Consider the following 15,021-nt stretch of genomic DNA (forward strand, 5'->3'; position numbering starts at 1 on the left):
CTGTGATTTGAACTAATGGATGACTTTCAAAACCAAGATGGGACCAAAAAATAGCACAAATGTTATTTCCTTAGATTTTTGTCTGCACGAATTATTTTAGACAAGCCTTACACTTTAACAAAGCCTCGCTGGTGCTTTCTCATATACACTAAAAAGAGCTTAGGAATTGGGGACAAGAAAGAAATCACCTAAAAATTAATTACATGAACAGAGACTCTTTTTTTATTACTATTGAGCTTGTACCTACAGCATTCATTTCAAAAGTTGTATTCCACAGATTCAGTCCAGCATTTTATTGAGTGCCTAAGTAAGTGCAAATCTTAATATGGTACATTTGTTTCAATTAGTGAACCAACATTGATACATTACTATTAAGCAAAGTCCATGCTTTAGCTTTCCATCATTTATTCTTAATGTCCGTTTTCTCTTGCAGATCCCATCTAGGATACTACATTTTGTTCAGTCTTCCTCTCTTGTTAGGCTTCGCTTGTCTGTAGCTGTTTCTTAGACTTTTTCCTTGTTTTTGATGACTTTTGCAGCTATAAGGAATGCTGGTCAGGTATTTTATAGAATATCCCTCATTTGGAATTTGCCTGGTGTTTTTCTCCTAAGTTTATGAGTTTGGGGGAAGAAGAATACGTAGCCAACTCCCGTTTTCATTACCTCATATCGAGGGTGCGTGCTGTGCCATCAGCGTGACTTGTCACTGTTGGTGTGCACCGTGAGCATCTGACTGAGGGCATGTCGGTCAGATTTCTTCAGTGTTGTTACTTTTCTCGCCCCCTTACCATCCTGTACTCTTTTGAAGGAAGACTCTGGGCACAACCAGCAGAGGAGTGGGCTCCCTCCATGAGGGCAGGATGTTTACATAAATTATTTGGAGCTCTCTCTGGAGGATTTGCCTCTTCCCCTCTGCCCTCATTTATTTACTTATTTGTTCATTTATTTATATAAGTATAGACCCATCGATATTTATTTTATACTTTAGCTTAAAATATAATATTACTTCATTAATTTTATTGCTCAAATTGTTCTAGCTGTGGCTACTAGAAACTATGTTTGGCACATACTTCCTTTGACATGTTGCCATGGTTATGGGTTTTCTTCGTGGTGTGAGTTGGAGGGAAGTGCTTCCTAATCCTCTGCCAGTTCTCAATGTTCTGGGATTATCTTGTGTATTTCCTGCCCCAGTCCTGGAATCAACCTTTTCCATAAGGAGCCTGGTTCCTTTTATTGGTAAATGGTATCGGAAACCAAGATCCTGGCACAAGATGTGTTCATTGCTGACTTACTGACTGTGTACTCAGTCGTGTCTGACTCTGTGATCCCATGCACTGTGGCCCGTCAGGCTCCTCTGTCCATGAGATTTCCCAGGCAAGAATCCTGGAGTGGGTTGCCATTTCCCGGTTGCCTCTTCCAGGAGATCTTCCTGACTCAGGGATCAAACCCATGTCTCCTGTGGCACCTGGATCGATAGGACCACTGAGCCACTTCGGAAGCTTCTCAACTGACAGGGCAAGGGAATATTTGCATGATAGTGCCTTTCTTTCCTCTCTATATTTGTCAACGTGGGTTCAGCAAAAAATGCATTGGAGTTAGAGTGGGATGGAGTCTGTAAATTTTATATGCCATTCTCTGCAACTTTAGAGACAGTTCTTTATATACAGACCAGAAGGAAGCTGAGACAAGTATATAAGTGACAGTTCCAAAACAGGAGGGCAGTTACTGTAAAGGTGATGCCAATGTCGTGTATGGATTGGAGTGTACAACTTTTCTGGAGGACAAATTGGCACTGCAACTCATATTCCAAAACACAAGAGTTATGCTGGATCTTTTAGGGAAAAGAGTGATTGCACAAATCATTTCTTCCGCTTCAGAATCACAACTCTGCTTCACAGCCTTGTTTATAGCAAAAGTAGTAGAACAGCCTGAATATACCGGAGTATGAGCTTCGGCCTGGTAAATTTTGGTATGGCTGTGTTACTGTCCACTAAAAATGCTAGGATAGGATGACTGTCAAATAACCGAAAAAGAGGCTCACTACATTTTGCAGTTAGTAAAAGTTAATTTTCAAAACAATATAAACTCAATTTAAAAAGTTATTATATAAAAGCTAGGCATATGCTCACCAAATATAAGCTACAGTTATTTGAGTTGTGAAATTATCTCTTTTTTTCCCCATTGTTATAATTGTAAGGAAGCAGAAATGTTTTATTAAAATAAGAAAACAAAAAGGGCTTGTTATTATACTAAGAAAATTAAAGGTTAGATTTGTTTTTTTTTTTTTTTAATGCAGGTATATCATTGAACTTCCCTGGTGGCTTACACAGTAAAGAATCCGCCTGCAATGCAGGAGACCTGGGTTCAATCTGGGTCGGGAAGATCCCCTGGAGAAGGGAATGGCAGCCCACTCCAGTATTCTTGCCTGGAGAATTCCATGGACAGAGGAGCTTGGCGGACTAAAGTCCATGGGGTCGCAAAGAATCAGACACAACCGAGTGGCTAACACTTAAAACTTAAAGCTGTATCATTAATTTGGGGTGATGTTTGAGGAACAGTGACTAGTCCTATTTTATAAGAGTATGGGAACGGGAAATAAAGATTCAGATTTTCGTGTGAGGTGTTAATTCTTTGTATTTGTTTAGTGAATACATTTTTAAAGTGCTATTAATTTATAGTATTTTAGTAAAATTATTTCCAGCAATGTGTGTATGCATTCTGTTATATGAATGGTAATATGTTTGTCTGCCCCCCCATTAATGGACATTTGAGGTTTCTAGTTTTTGGCCATTCCAAATAATATTATTACAAACATTTTTGTATATGTTTTTTCCTCTTGGATACATGGTTTTGTTTCTCCTGTGTGAAACAAAGTGAAATTTGGAATAAAATTGCTGGGTCTGGGTAAATGCCTATTTAACTTTACAGGAAACTGCCTTGTAAGTCACTGAAGTGGTTGTATCGTTTGATATCTCCACTAGCAACAATTAAAGAGTTCCAGTTGTTTCATATCCTCACCAACATTTGGTATTCTCTTTTTATTTTAGCCATTATAATATGTTTTAAAGTGTATGTAGAATTCCTGAGTTGTGTATACTGTTTGTGTTACTGCTTGAAATATAAGGGACAATATGCCACTATAATTATAGGGTTTCATTTTAAATCTTTACTGCATTGCTGCTGTAGAAATATACACTTCGGAGAGTTGACTTTTGTAAAATACAGTAAATATTTTAACATTCATTATTACATGGGGAAAAAGTGTTCAAAGGCATATACATTTCGAGTTGTGGTATCTTGTTTATGGTAAAATTTCTGCAAGTAAAACATAGGAAGTTAATCAACAGTAACATATCAGTGTAGTCTAAATCTTTCCAAAGATCTTCTCTCTGGTCATGTTGCTGGTGACAAGTTATCATGTTGTACATTTAGAGGACTTGGCAAACTTCGGCAAATCCAGCATGCTTCTTGTTTTGAAAATAAAGTTTTATTAGAATGAAGAAATGCTTATTCATTTACATATTGTCTGTGGTTACTTTTACTGTGCAGCAGGAGAGTTGAGTAAATATTTGCCACCTGGATCTTAACAGAGAAAGTTGGCAGAATGTTACTACTGCACAATCGTATGGCAGTTTTGTTTTCTTCTGGACAGTAAAGCTGTTTTTTTCTTATGATAAATGAAGCAGCCAAAACGTAAAGCCAGTTAATTAAAAGAACTACATCTGCCATGACTTCAGTAACTTTCAGGACATATCACCTTAAAATAGTTTTGCCATTTCTTGTTCCCGTAAGGTTTAATTGTTCTTCATGATTGCCTTAAGTACATTTGTAAGTTCAGTCACTCAGTCATATCCAGCTGTTTCCGGCTCCATGGACTGCAGCACACCAGGCTTCCCTGTCCATCACCAACTCCCAGAGCTTGCTCAAACTCATGTCCATCAAGTTGATGATGCCATCCAGCCATCTCATCCTGTGTCGTGCCCTTCTCCTCCTACCTTCAGTCTTTCCCAGCATCAAGGTCTTTTCCAGTGAGTCAGTTCTTCGTATCTGGTGGCCAAAGTATTGAAGCTTCAGCATCAGTCCTTCCAGTGAATATTCAGGACTGATTTCCGTTAGGATTACTGGTTTGATCTCCCAGTCCAAGGGACCCTCAAGAGTCTTCTCCAACACCACAGTTCAAAAAGTATCCATTCTCAGCTTTCTTTATAGTCCAACTCTCATATCCATACATGACTACTGGAAAAACTGTAGCTTTGACTAGTTAAAAACTTTCACGTTTGTAAAAGCTTTACTAATTACAGTCTGCTGAAAAGATGTACTTGGCTGACTTAATTTGGCTGTGAATATCCAGTATACTTTATGCTAACAGGTTCCCTGTATCAGCTATGTCTATGTTTAACTGCTTAGGAATAAAAGGACTATGTATCATGGTATACATCTTAATTTTATAAGCACTTGAGTTTGGATGGTTTACAAAAGCTCTTTTCTGTGTTCTCTTAGGAAAGAATTGTCCAAAATGTTACTGTGATTTGTTTTCAGAATCTTTTCAAATTTAACGATGTCATTATTCTGATAGGAACTTACTAAATCCATCATTGTTAGAATTTTGGAATCATTTTTGTTCAGGTTGGCCTCTGGCAAGTCAAATGGATTTATTCCCAAGTTCTTCAGCATATTTCCTAAGACCAAATATTTTAAGCAAATGGTTCACATAGAACTCTTCGATTTATTATCATTCTTGAAGGCTTCAGAAATGCAGTATGTGAATTTTCAAAATCACCTTCTCTGAAGGGCATTTTACTCCTTACTTACCTGATAACTTCCATGATCATACGGTTAGAGGGAAGGCAGATGGATGAGAACTAACCAGTTACAGAGTTTTTTCAGAGAAGTTTTTTATGTGTTCCTATTCTTTGTACATTTGAATTTCTAAATCATCTCTCTCTCATAACTGTGTATCCATTTTCAAGTTATCTTTATCATCAGTCAGTCTGTTATGACTGACACAGCTGGCATAGAATATTTTTAAGCTTTTTGTACTTCTGTCATCTTCATATAATTTTCTAACCTTCATGTTTTTCTTAAGCCACAATCTATCATTCATAGCCTATTTCAGAACTTTGATTTTTGTTTCATAAAATTCCAGAGTGATTTCATCTGACATTTTAAAAAACCAGAAATCTCTTTTGGAAATACAATTACAGTGGAGATGTAATTCAAGAATAGAATTTACAACTTTTTCAGAATGATTATTGTAGCTGAACTTCAAATGTGCCTCAATAACATGTCTGTTCATCATTTTTGAAAAGTTTGTCAATGTGAACTTTATTTTAATCATTGTTTTAGTGCTTTAAGTCCTCTTCCTCCTTTTTGTTTTTAAGTTCCTGAACCTTTCAGAAACTACTTAGTGCTGCTTTGGGTCATCTTCTTCAATGCTTTAAAATTATCATTCTGATTTTCCAGATCTCCACTTGACTGAATTATTCTCTACAGAGTGTTCCAGGTAGTAGCTCTCCTCTCATCACCAAGAACTCATTCTTTTTAGTTGCTCATTGTGGTTTTAATTGGCATTGTCCTGGTAACTGCCTTTTCATTTACTTATCTAATGTGTCTGCTCAAATTTTTGCCCATTTTACTAGGTCACGTCTTTAAGTTTTTATATATATTCTGATTGTAGTTCCTTCTCAGATACATGTACTACTGGCCTATTTCTTTTTTTGATGACATATTTTATAAGCAGAAAATTTTTAATTTTGGTGAAGTCCAATTATTTTTCCTCTTAATGACTCTAGGGTTGCAATAAGTTTTTGTCATGCTGCAGTTTCACAATTGAAGCTGATACTTTTACGATCTGTTGTTGTTTGAGCTATTCATGAAACAGTTTTATTTCAAAGATTTCTTAACTCCCAACATGCCTGTAGTTTTCTCTTTGTGTTGTACTTTATATTCTATATGTTTGTTAAAATTAAAACTGAGATTTAATTTTAATTCAAGGGAATTCCCTGGCAGTCCAGAGGCTGCACTTGGCACTTCCACTGTGGGGTCCTAGGTTCAGTCCTTGGTTGGGGAACTGAGATCCTGCAAGCTGCACAGTGTGGCCAAAAAAATACATACATGAAACTGAGCTGAAGAGAAGTCACGTATCCTAGGCTGAATAAAAACCATTAGTCACTCAGTCGTGTCCAACTCTTTGCGACCCCATAGACTGTAGCCTACCAGGCTCCTCCATCCATGGGATTTTCCAGGCAAGATTACTGGAGTGGGTTGCCATTTCCTTCTCCAGAGGATCTTCCCGACCCAGGGATCGAACCCGGGTCTCCCGCATTGTAGGCAGATGCTTTACCAGCTGAGCCACAAGGGAAACCTTAATTAACCCACAGTAATATATATTTTTAATATAGACTCCCTTTGTGTCATTTCTCTTGATAAATGCAGGATGATTTATTTCGTATTTTGAGCTGAAGGACCCAGTCTTTACTCTGTACAATTTCTCTTTTTTGTTTTGAGAAGAAGCATGAATCTTTATTGTCACATTGTAGTGGAAAATGTTTAAATCATCTAAATGTTTATCCACAGTAGAAGAGATAAATAACTCTATACATAAATAACTACATAGTTATACAGTTAAATGCACTTGAGCTATGTAGATCACCATGTAATCATTAAAATATAGTATTGAACCAAAAGAAGCTATTGAAGACATGGATTATAATGTCATTTATAGAAAATACTTCAAACATTCTGTAAAGAGTATATATGGTTTGTAGATACTATATTCATATGCATATATTAATACATGCATCAATGCACACATATGTACGTAACACATACATTAAAATATGCCTGGCAATGATAGCAAAATCAGGATGGTGGTTAACTATAAAAGGAGGAAGAGGGCATATGAGAATGGAATTAGGTGTACAGATTTGTATCTATGATGTTTGCTTTCTTAATCTTGATAATCTGCATGTGTATTCATTATATGTTCTCTATACTTTTGGCATTACTGAAATATTTCATAATAAAACCCCTGAGCAAACAAATTTTCAGTTTTGGGATGGCTTGGTAAAATCAATATACTTCCCTAAAGGGAAGGCACTTAATATTTTAAAATAGCCTTACTTTCTTATTTTGTTAAAAAATAAAGAGAAGGCACAAGGTCAGGCGCTGTTCTATTTCCCATGACAGTTATTCTCTTGCCTGTGTATGACACAATTTGAAAGTCACTAAAGAATCAATCACTATAGCAATCTTGGTTTTTTTCCAGGTATTTAGTCAGAATGTCTTTAATTATTAATAAGGTTCTCTTCTGATTTAGTTTCGTGCCTCTTTCACATGATTCTTGAATTAATAAACATTAGCATTAGAGATTGTGGTTCAGGGAGAGCTGCTGATCACATGAGCATTGTCATCACTCAATTTTAAGGAAGCTTTTGGATTTTTCTTAGATATATTTATCAAGCACTAAGTGTGTGTCATAATTTTGCTAGGCTCTGTGGAAGTTAGAAAACTAAATCACAGTTTCTACCCCCATGTGAATAGTTTTATAGGAAGATAAGATATACAGAAGTAAAAACAATACACATTCTGTGAACCGTGTGTGTACTCTGTATAACAGTGTGTGTGCGCACGCACATTTGTGTGCACGAGTATGTGCTTATTTGTGTGTGGAGGTGTGTGTGTATAGAGGACAGCCCCAGCTCTCAGGGTGCTGGACGCTTTGCTTGCTTTCACTTTTATCAGGTGTTTTATATACGTGTCAGACAGTTCTGGAAGCTCTTTGTTGTTGTTCAGTCACTAAGTCATGCTCCACTGTCGTGATCCCAATGGATTGTAGCCCACCATGCTCCTCTGTCCATCGGATTTCCCAGGCAAGAATACTAGGGGGTTGCCATTTGCTTTTTCAGGGGATCTTCCCAGGTGAGCTAACCCATTTCGCCTTCATTGCAGGCAGATTCTTTACTGCTGAGCCACCAGGGAAGCCTTGGAAGCTCTCTACATGTTTATAATTTATAGGTTATTTAATGTAACCATCATTACAACTTTATAAGGTAGATGATATTAACCAGAGAAGACAAGCTTACCTTAAGTTTCTCAGCCAAGTAAGAGAGTAGGCCAGCTTTTAAACCCAGATACATCTGACTCTAAGCTAAGATCCTGGTTTTAAGGCCTTAAAGATGAATTGGCATCATTTTCATTTTTTAAGTACATTTAGCTAAACTAGTTGGAGAAGGCGATGGCAACCCACTCCAATACTCTTGCCTGGGAAATCCTGTGGGCGGAGGAGCTTGGTAGGCTGCAGTCCATGGGGTCGCCAAGAGTCGGATACGACTGAGCGACTTCACTTTCACTTTTCACTTTCATGCATTGGAGAAGGAAATGGCAACCCACTCCAGTGTTCTTGCCTGGAGAATCCCCGGGACGGGGGAGCCTGGTGGGCTGCCGTCTGTGGGGTCACACAGAGTCGAACACAACTGACGTGATTTAGCAGCAGCAGCTAAACTAGTACTGGGAATTCTTAATCTAAAGGACCTGAATCATCCAGGGACTCTTGTTTGGTTGTATGTGTATCCTCTTTTGTTTGTTTTCCATTTTAAAATCACCTTTATTTAGATGTGATATATGTACAATAAAATTCACCAGCTTTAAATGAACAATACAACACGTTTTAATCAGTACCATGGATGTGATGTATAATAATTCCATCACTTCAAAAAGTTCTCTTAGTTCAGTTCAGTTCAGTTGATCAGTCGTGACCAACTTTTTGCAACCCAACTGACTGCAGCACGCCAGGCTTCCCTGTCCATCACCAACTCTGGAGCTTACTCAAACTCAGTCCATCGAGTCGGTGATACCATCCAACCATCTCATCCCCTGTCATCCCTTTCTCCCACCTTGAATCTTTCCTAGTATCAGGATCTTTTCCAGTGAGTCAGTTCTTTGCATCAGGTGGCCAGAGTATTGGAGTTTCAGCTTCAGCATCAGTCCTTCCAGTGAATATTCAGGACTGATTTCCTTTAGGTTGGATCTCCTTGCAGTCCAAGGAACTCTCAAGAGTCTTCTCTAACACCACAGTTCAAAAGCATCAATTCTTTGGTGCTCTGCTTTCTTTATTGTCCAACTCTCACATCCATACATGACTACTGGAAAAACCATAGCTTTGACTAGAAAAACCTTTCTTGGCAAAGTAATGCCTCTGCTTTTTAATATGCATATTAAAAAGTTCTCTAATAGCTCTTAAAAATCAGCCTTCTCCCTTGAGTCTCAGCCCCTTCCAAACATTGATCTGCTTTCTGTACCTTTTGATTTTGTCTTTTGTAGAGTTTCATATACATGGAATTATAGAAAGTAGTGTTTTATGTCTGTCTTATTTCATACAGTCTCATGCTTTTGTGATCTATCATGTTGCATATCACTAGGTTTGTCCCCTTTTATTGCTGAGTATTCCATCACTATATGAATGTACCACAGTTTCTTTATCCATTAACCCACTGGAGCCCAGTTTGGACTATCAGGAATCACACTGCTACAAACATTTGAGTTCAAGTATCTGCATGTATTTTTATTTTCATTTCTCTTGGATGACTATGTAGACGTGAGTCACTAAATTGCATGATAAGCATATGTTTAACTTTATAAGAAACTTCCAAATGGTTTCTATAGTATTTGTACCATTTTGCATTCCCACCAGCAATTTATGAAGGTTCAAGTTGTTCTTCACCCTTTGCTAGTCCTTTGTATATTGGGTACTTTTCATTTTAGCATTTAGTGACCATGTAGAGAAATCTCATTGTACTTCTAATTTATATTTTGCTGATAACTAATGATGTTGAAATTTTTCGTGTGCTTATTTGCCATCTCGGTGTCTTCTGTGAAGCATTTATTCCATCTTTTACCACCGTTCCCCTCCTCCCTGTAAATCAGTTGTTTGTCGCCTTATTTATTTTGAGAGTTATACGTTCCAGATATGTCACCTATCAGATAGATTTGATAGGTGATTTATCCTGTTCATGGCTTATATTTTTCATGTTTTTAACAGTAAGTTTTTAATATTAAAGATTTTTAATTTGATGAAGTCCAGTTTATCATCTTCATGATTTTGTGACTCATAGGGACCCCTCTAGGTAGCTTTGCAGACCTCTTTCTGTTCAGCTTTCCTCTTTGGGACTCTGAGCTACAGAGTCTAGCTACCTTGCCCTCCCTGAATTCTGCTGTCTCTTCTCTCAACTCAGGGAAGTTCTCCCTATCCCCAGCTCTGTTTCGTCTCCGTGTGTTACAGCCTAGAAGCTGCCACCAGGCAGATAACCACTGTAATCTTTAATTTTCACCTTGCATTTTGTGCTGTCAGGGATCACCACAGCTCAGAGCTCCCCTGTCTTTTGTTAATGATGCATTAAAAACTAGTAGTCAGAAAAATAAAAAATCCCGATAGTCTGCCAGTAAATCTCTTTGGAAAGCAGTTTGGCAGTGTCATTGTAGGCTTAAATAGTTTACAGGTTAAGAAAGAGCATAGGCTTAAAGTTAGCTCGCTGGTGATGGAGGCTGAAAGGATAAGACTAGTATTTAAGCATACAGACTTTGTAATGAGTAGTAAATAAGCCAAAAATCTAATGCACAGTATGAATGTAGGCAGTAATACTGAACTATAATATGATACTGCTATACTGGCAGTCATTTTACAATATAGTATAAATGTATCAAAGTGAAAGTGTCACTCAGTCGACTCTGCAACTCATGGAGAGTAACATGCTCTACACTTTAAATTTACATGATGTTACATGTCAAATTTACACAGTAAAATAATTTTTTTAATGTAAAGTTATTTTAGATTCCACAACTGTTAAATACTTACGGCCCTGGGAACCTGATTACCTAAAAGGCTAGAGAAATTACCAGACCAAAAAAAAAAAAAATTACTAATTTTTCACTGGAAACAAGAGTGTCAGGCTCTTGGGTGGTGTGCTGAATATAATGCAGTCTCACCGAGGAGAATCAAGTCTGTTGTCTGAGCTATGAGGACAATGCGTTGTTAAAAGAGAACGTCATGTTTCTGTGCTCCAATTCTTTACCGCATGAGCAAATAAAGGTTAACAAAGGGAAGCTATTAGAAATAGCTAGGTGTTTGGCATATTTTGTGCATTACTGACATTCATTTAGTTTTAATTACTCATTGTAGAAGAGGAAACAGTTTTTCTCCATTGGTTAAAAAAAAACAAGGGATATTTTTCCGTAGCCCATTTGAATTCCCTTGGTGTTTGATAGTCTAGTTTCACACTGAGTAGATGGCTATGTGAGGTTTTATGCCATTTGCCCCTGGGTAAATTCCAATCCAGGAACTTGTGTTTTCCCTTTGAGAACCTGGCCCATTTGTTTTGTGCCAAAGGATCAATTAAAGCAGCAATTTTTGTACCCAGTTTGTCTAACGGGAGCATTTTGCCTCTTTCTTTTGAGTGTTTTCCTATGGGAAATCGGTTTTGAAACACATTTTCCTTCTCAACGATAGAAAGGTGATCACCTGCACTTCTTTGCAGCAGAGATGGAGTATACCTGAGGTGTATAGAGTGAAACGGGTCTCTTCTTTCTTTCTTTTTTTCCCTCTTAATATTTGCTTTTCCTTCCCTGAAGACGCAGGCATGCATGTATGTATGTTCCTGCAGCATTTTAAAGCAGGTAAATTAGAAGACGACCTTGTTGTATTAGCCTGGACAAGTACATCCATCACTGACTACTGAACCTTCTGCTTCCTGGTGTTTCCACAGGAGTCTCCCCAGGACAGTGCTATCACTCGTGATATTAACCGGACATTCCCAGCCCATGACTACTTTAAGGACACAGGAGGAGATGGACAAGATTCCTTATATAAAATATGCAAGGTATTTCATACCCAAGAAAAGACTGTTTTAGGTGGTTATTCTGTTTCTTTGGAATTATGCAAAAGATAACTGCAAAATGTAATTTGTATTTTATGTCCAAGAATGCAAAAAAGAGAATAGTATTTGTAAAATAAAAAGTAACAGCACAATTTTAGATTCATGGTGAACAGGAAATAATTTAAAATAAAATGGTAGGATTTCTTTTAATCAGGACTTTCAGTCAATAGTTCCCTGATACCACATTTAGACTCACGAGTTGGTTTTATGTTACAAGCCTCTTAGTCCTACATCATTGCAAAGTCCTTTTTAGCATTCACATTGTAAGTGATGAATTTTATTTTCTTGGTCCTCAGAACTAAGCTTTGGTCTGTTCCCCCTGAAACTAAGCAAGTACCTAGGTAGCACCTACTATATAGGAAGTACAAGTAAGGCACAAGACATACCTCAAGAAATTTGCATATTATGGTTGAGAAGGCAAAACCAACAGCTAGTTTTAGGACAGACTAGCAATAAAAGACAATTTCTCCCATGATAAATTGGAAGTGTTAGCCACTCAGTCATGTCTGACTCTGCGACCCCATGGACTGTAGCCCACCAGGCTCTTCTGTCCATGGAATTCTCCAGGCAAGAATACTACATTGGGTAGCCATTCCCTTCTCCAGGGGATTTTCCTGACCCAGGATTGAACCCGGGTCACCTGCATCGCAGAAGGATACTTTACTGTCTGAGCCACCAGGGAAGCCGCAGTGATCAACTAGATGCTTTAAACTATAAAGACGCTAAGAGCTTAGCAAACTAGAGCTATCATTTCTATTGTGATCCTCTTGTCATCATCCTTTTTAACCCCTTCTCAGTTGTGCTTCCCATTTAAGGAAACAATCTAACTATCCCTCACCTTCCTGCAAAATGTCCCAGAAAAAAGCCCTGTTCTCACTGACTGATCCCGTACTCCTAACCCCCTACGCTGTGGTTTCTTTCTCATGATGATCTTAATTACAGCTCTATCTACTCCTGATTTCTCCTCCTCCTGGTCAAGCTCTCACTTCTGTAACAACTTCGTTGATTCCCTCCCGCATTACTTTTCTCTCTCTCTTGTGAGTTCCTAAAACATAGGCCTTCCTCTAGGTGCTCAGCCACTGGTTACTGTAGCTCTCCACTGTCTCCCTGGGTGACTCCTTCCGCCCTGCAGCCTCAGTTGTCAGCACTGCCTAGATGTTTCCGAATCTACATTAGCTCAAGGCCTGAATTTCCAGCTGCTTTTTGATCTCCTTGTGGAAGTCTGTCAAGTATATCAGAAAAGGTATAATAATGCAGTCCATTTAAAAACATACTTCATTATGAAAATTTTCAAACATCTATAAAAGTTGAATAGTGTAAATGAGTTTGTATATATCCCTACCCAGAATTTATCAACATATTGCCACAGTTGCTTCATCTTCCCTAAAGTGCTTTAAAGCAAACTTCAAACATCACAGTCCTAAAGTAAGCAGCAGCCCACCAGGCTCCCCCGTCCCTGGGATTCTCCAGGCAAAAACACTGGAGTGGGTTGCCATTTCCTTCTCCAGTGCATGAAAGTGAAAAGTGAAAGTGAAGTTGCTCATTTGTGTCCAACTCTTAGCGACCCCATGGACCGCAGCCTACCCTCTATCCATGGGATTTCCCAGGCAAGAGTACTGGAGTGGGTTGCCATTGCTTTCTCCCCTAAAGTCTTCACCATACATCAAAAAAATAAGATCATTATCCACCTGTGGCATTAATGAGCACTACCATCCAGTTTCTGTTCCATAATCAGATTTCCCTAAATGTCTGTACAGTTTAGTTAGAATCAGGATCCAGCAATATTCCTACTGTGGTTAGTTGTTACATCTCTTTTAATTAAAAACAGTCCTTTTACCCCGATGCCATTGTCTTGCTGAAGATACAATCATTTTTCACTTATTTGTCAGTTCCTTCCTTTGGCCACGTGCAGTTTGATATGATTGTTGTCTCGTAGCAGTACTTCCCGCTCTATTTTCTGCCCTGGTACAGGCTGCTATCATATGTTGCTGGCACTTACATAAAAGCTGCCTTGCATTAGTCTCCCTGCCTTTGGGTTCAAGCCTATTTATTATTTTCTCTGTGTTGACCCTAGAACAGGATCATTTTAGTGGCCTCCGTTAAACCCACAGAATGGAATCAAAATTCCTTAGTTTATTTCCTGTTCCTAAATCCATTAGCTTAGTATTAAAGGCATTCTGTAATATATCCTTGCTTATTCCCTGAATATTTTATGCTTCAATCATATTGAATTTCTCACTCTACTCTGGTTGATTTGCTTGTCAGACTTCCCAACTTAACTGTGAAATTCTCAAGGGCAAGAATCATTTCTTACATATATTAGCATCTGTAGCACTTGGCATGGTGCCTACCATATTATAGTAGGTGCTCATTAAATGTTGATGAATTAATGAAATGCCTTTTCTTCCCCATATTTCCTTTCCTTACCGCCTCCGTGAACCTTATATTCCAAACATTTCCCAAATGTGTTACGTACTTTCATGTCTGTATGCATTCCTTCAGGAATGCTCCCCTCCATTCTATACCTGTAGAAAATGCTCCCCTCCATTGTATACCTATAGAAAATTCAATACGTTTTTATCCCAGGACATAATTGATAAAGCCATACACTGAGTACTTTACTTGAGGGGATTGAGAATAATACATCAGCTCTATTATACAAATACTGTGATTTTTCTTGTCATACAAATAAGGAATGTAAGTAGTGGGCCTAAGAGCCAGACCAGGACATGAGCAGTTGTGGAGTTCCAGCACAACTATTAACTGTGAAACCTTTATTCTTTCTTGACTAATCAAATGTTGTCTGGTACCTTCATCTGTATTGTCAGATAGCTTTCCACAGACCTGTGTTAGCATATGTTATTGCTAGTTTTTAACAGCCTTAATGAAACTGGTTTTAACACTTGTTAGCTTTTACTGATTTGATAGGTAGAAAGTTGTCTTATTAAATTATAAAAGATCATTTCTAAATCTTTCTGTGAATCTTGTCTTTGGAAAAGATGGGTGTTTCTTGTTCTGTAGGCCCTCTCATCAGATAAACTTTGACAAAGTGGGGGATATAATGAGATTATATTGAATTTCAGCTGAATTT

The 15,021-nt window shown here is 38.0% G+C and overlaps 1 protein-coding gene across 6 annotated transcripts in view; it reads left to right on the forward strand.

Moving 5' to 3' along the window:
* RABGAP1 (RAB GTPase activating protein 1) overlaps nucleotides 1-15,021 on the forward strand; it is a 161,463-nt gene that overhangs the window by 110,219 nt on the left and 36,223 nt on the right. For all 6 annotated transcript variants that reach the window (XM_018055735.1, XM_018055739.1, XM_018055737.1 and 3 more), the window contains one exon: nucleotides 11,760-11,873. In XM_018055735.1, coding sequence (XP_017911224.1) covers nucleotides 11,760-11,873 — 114 coding nt within the window. The remainder of the gene's footprint in view (nucleotides 1-11,759; nucleotides 11,874-15,021) is intronic.

This window comes from Capra hircus, chromosome 11 (genome assembly GCF_001704415.2).
Source record: "Capra hircus breed San Clemente chromosome 11, ASM170441v1, whole genome shotgun sequence".
NCBI lineage: Eukaryota > Metazoa > Chordata > Mammalia > Artiodactyla > Bovidae > Capra > Capra hircus.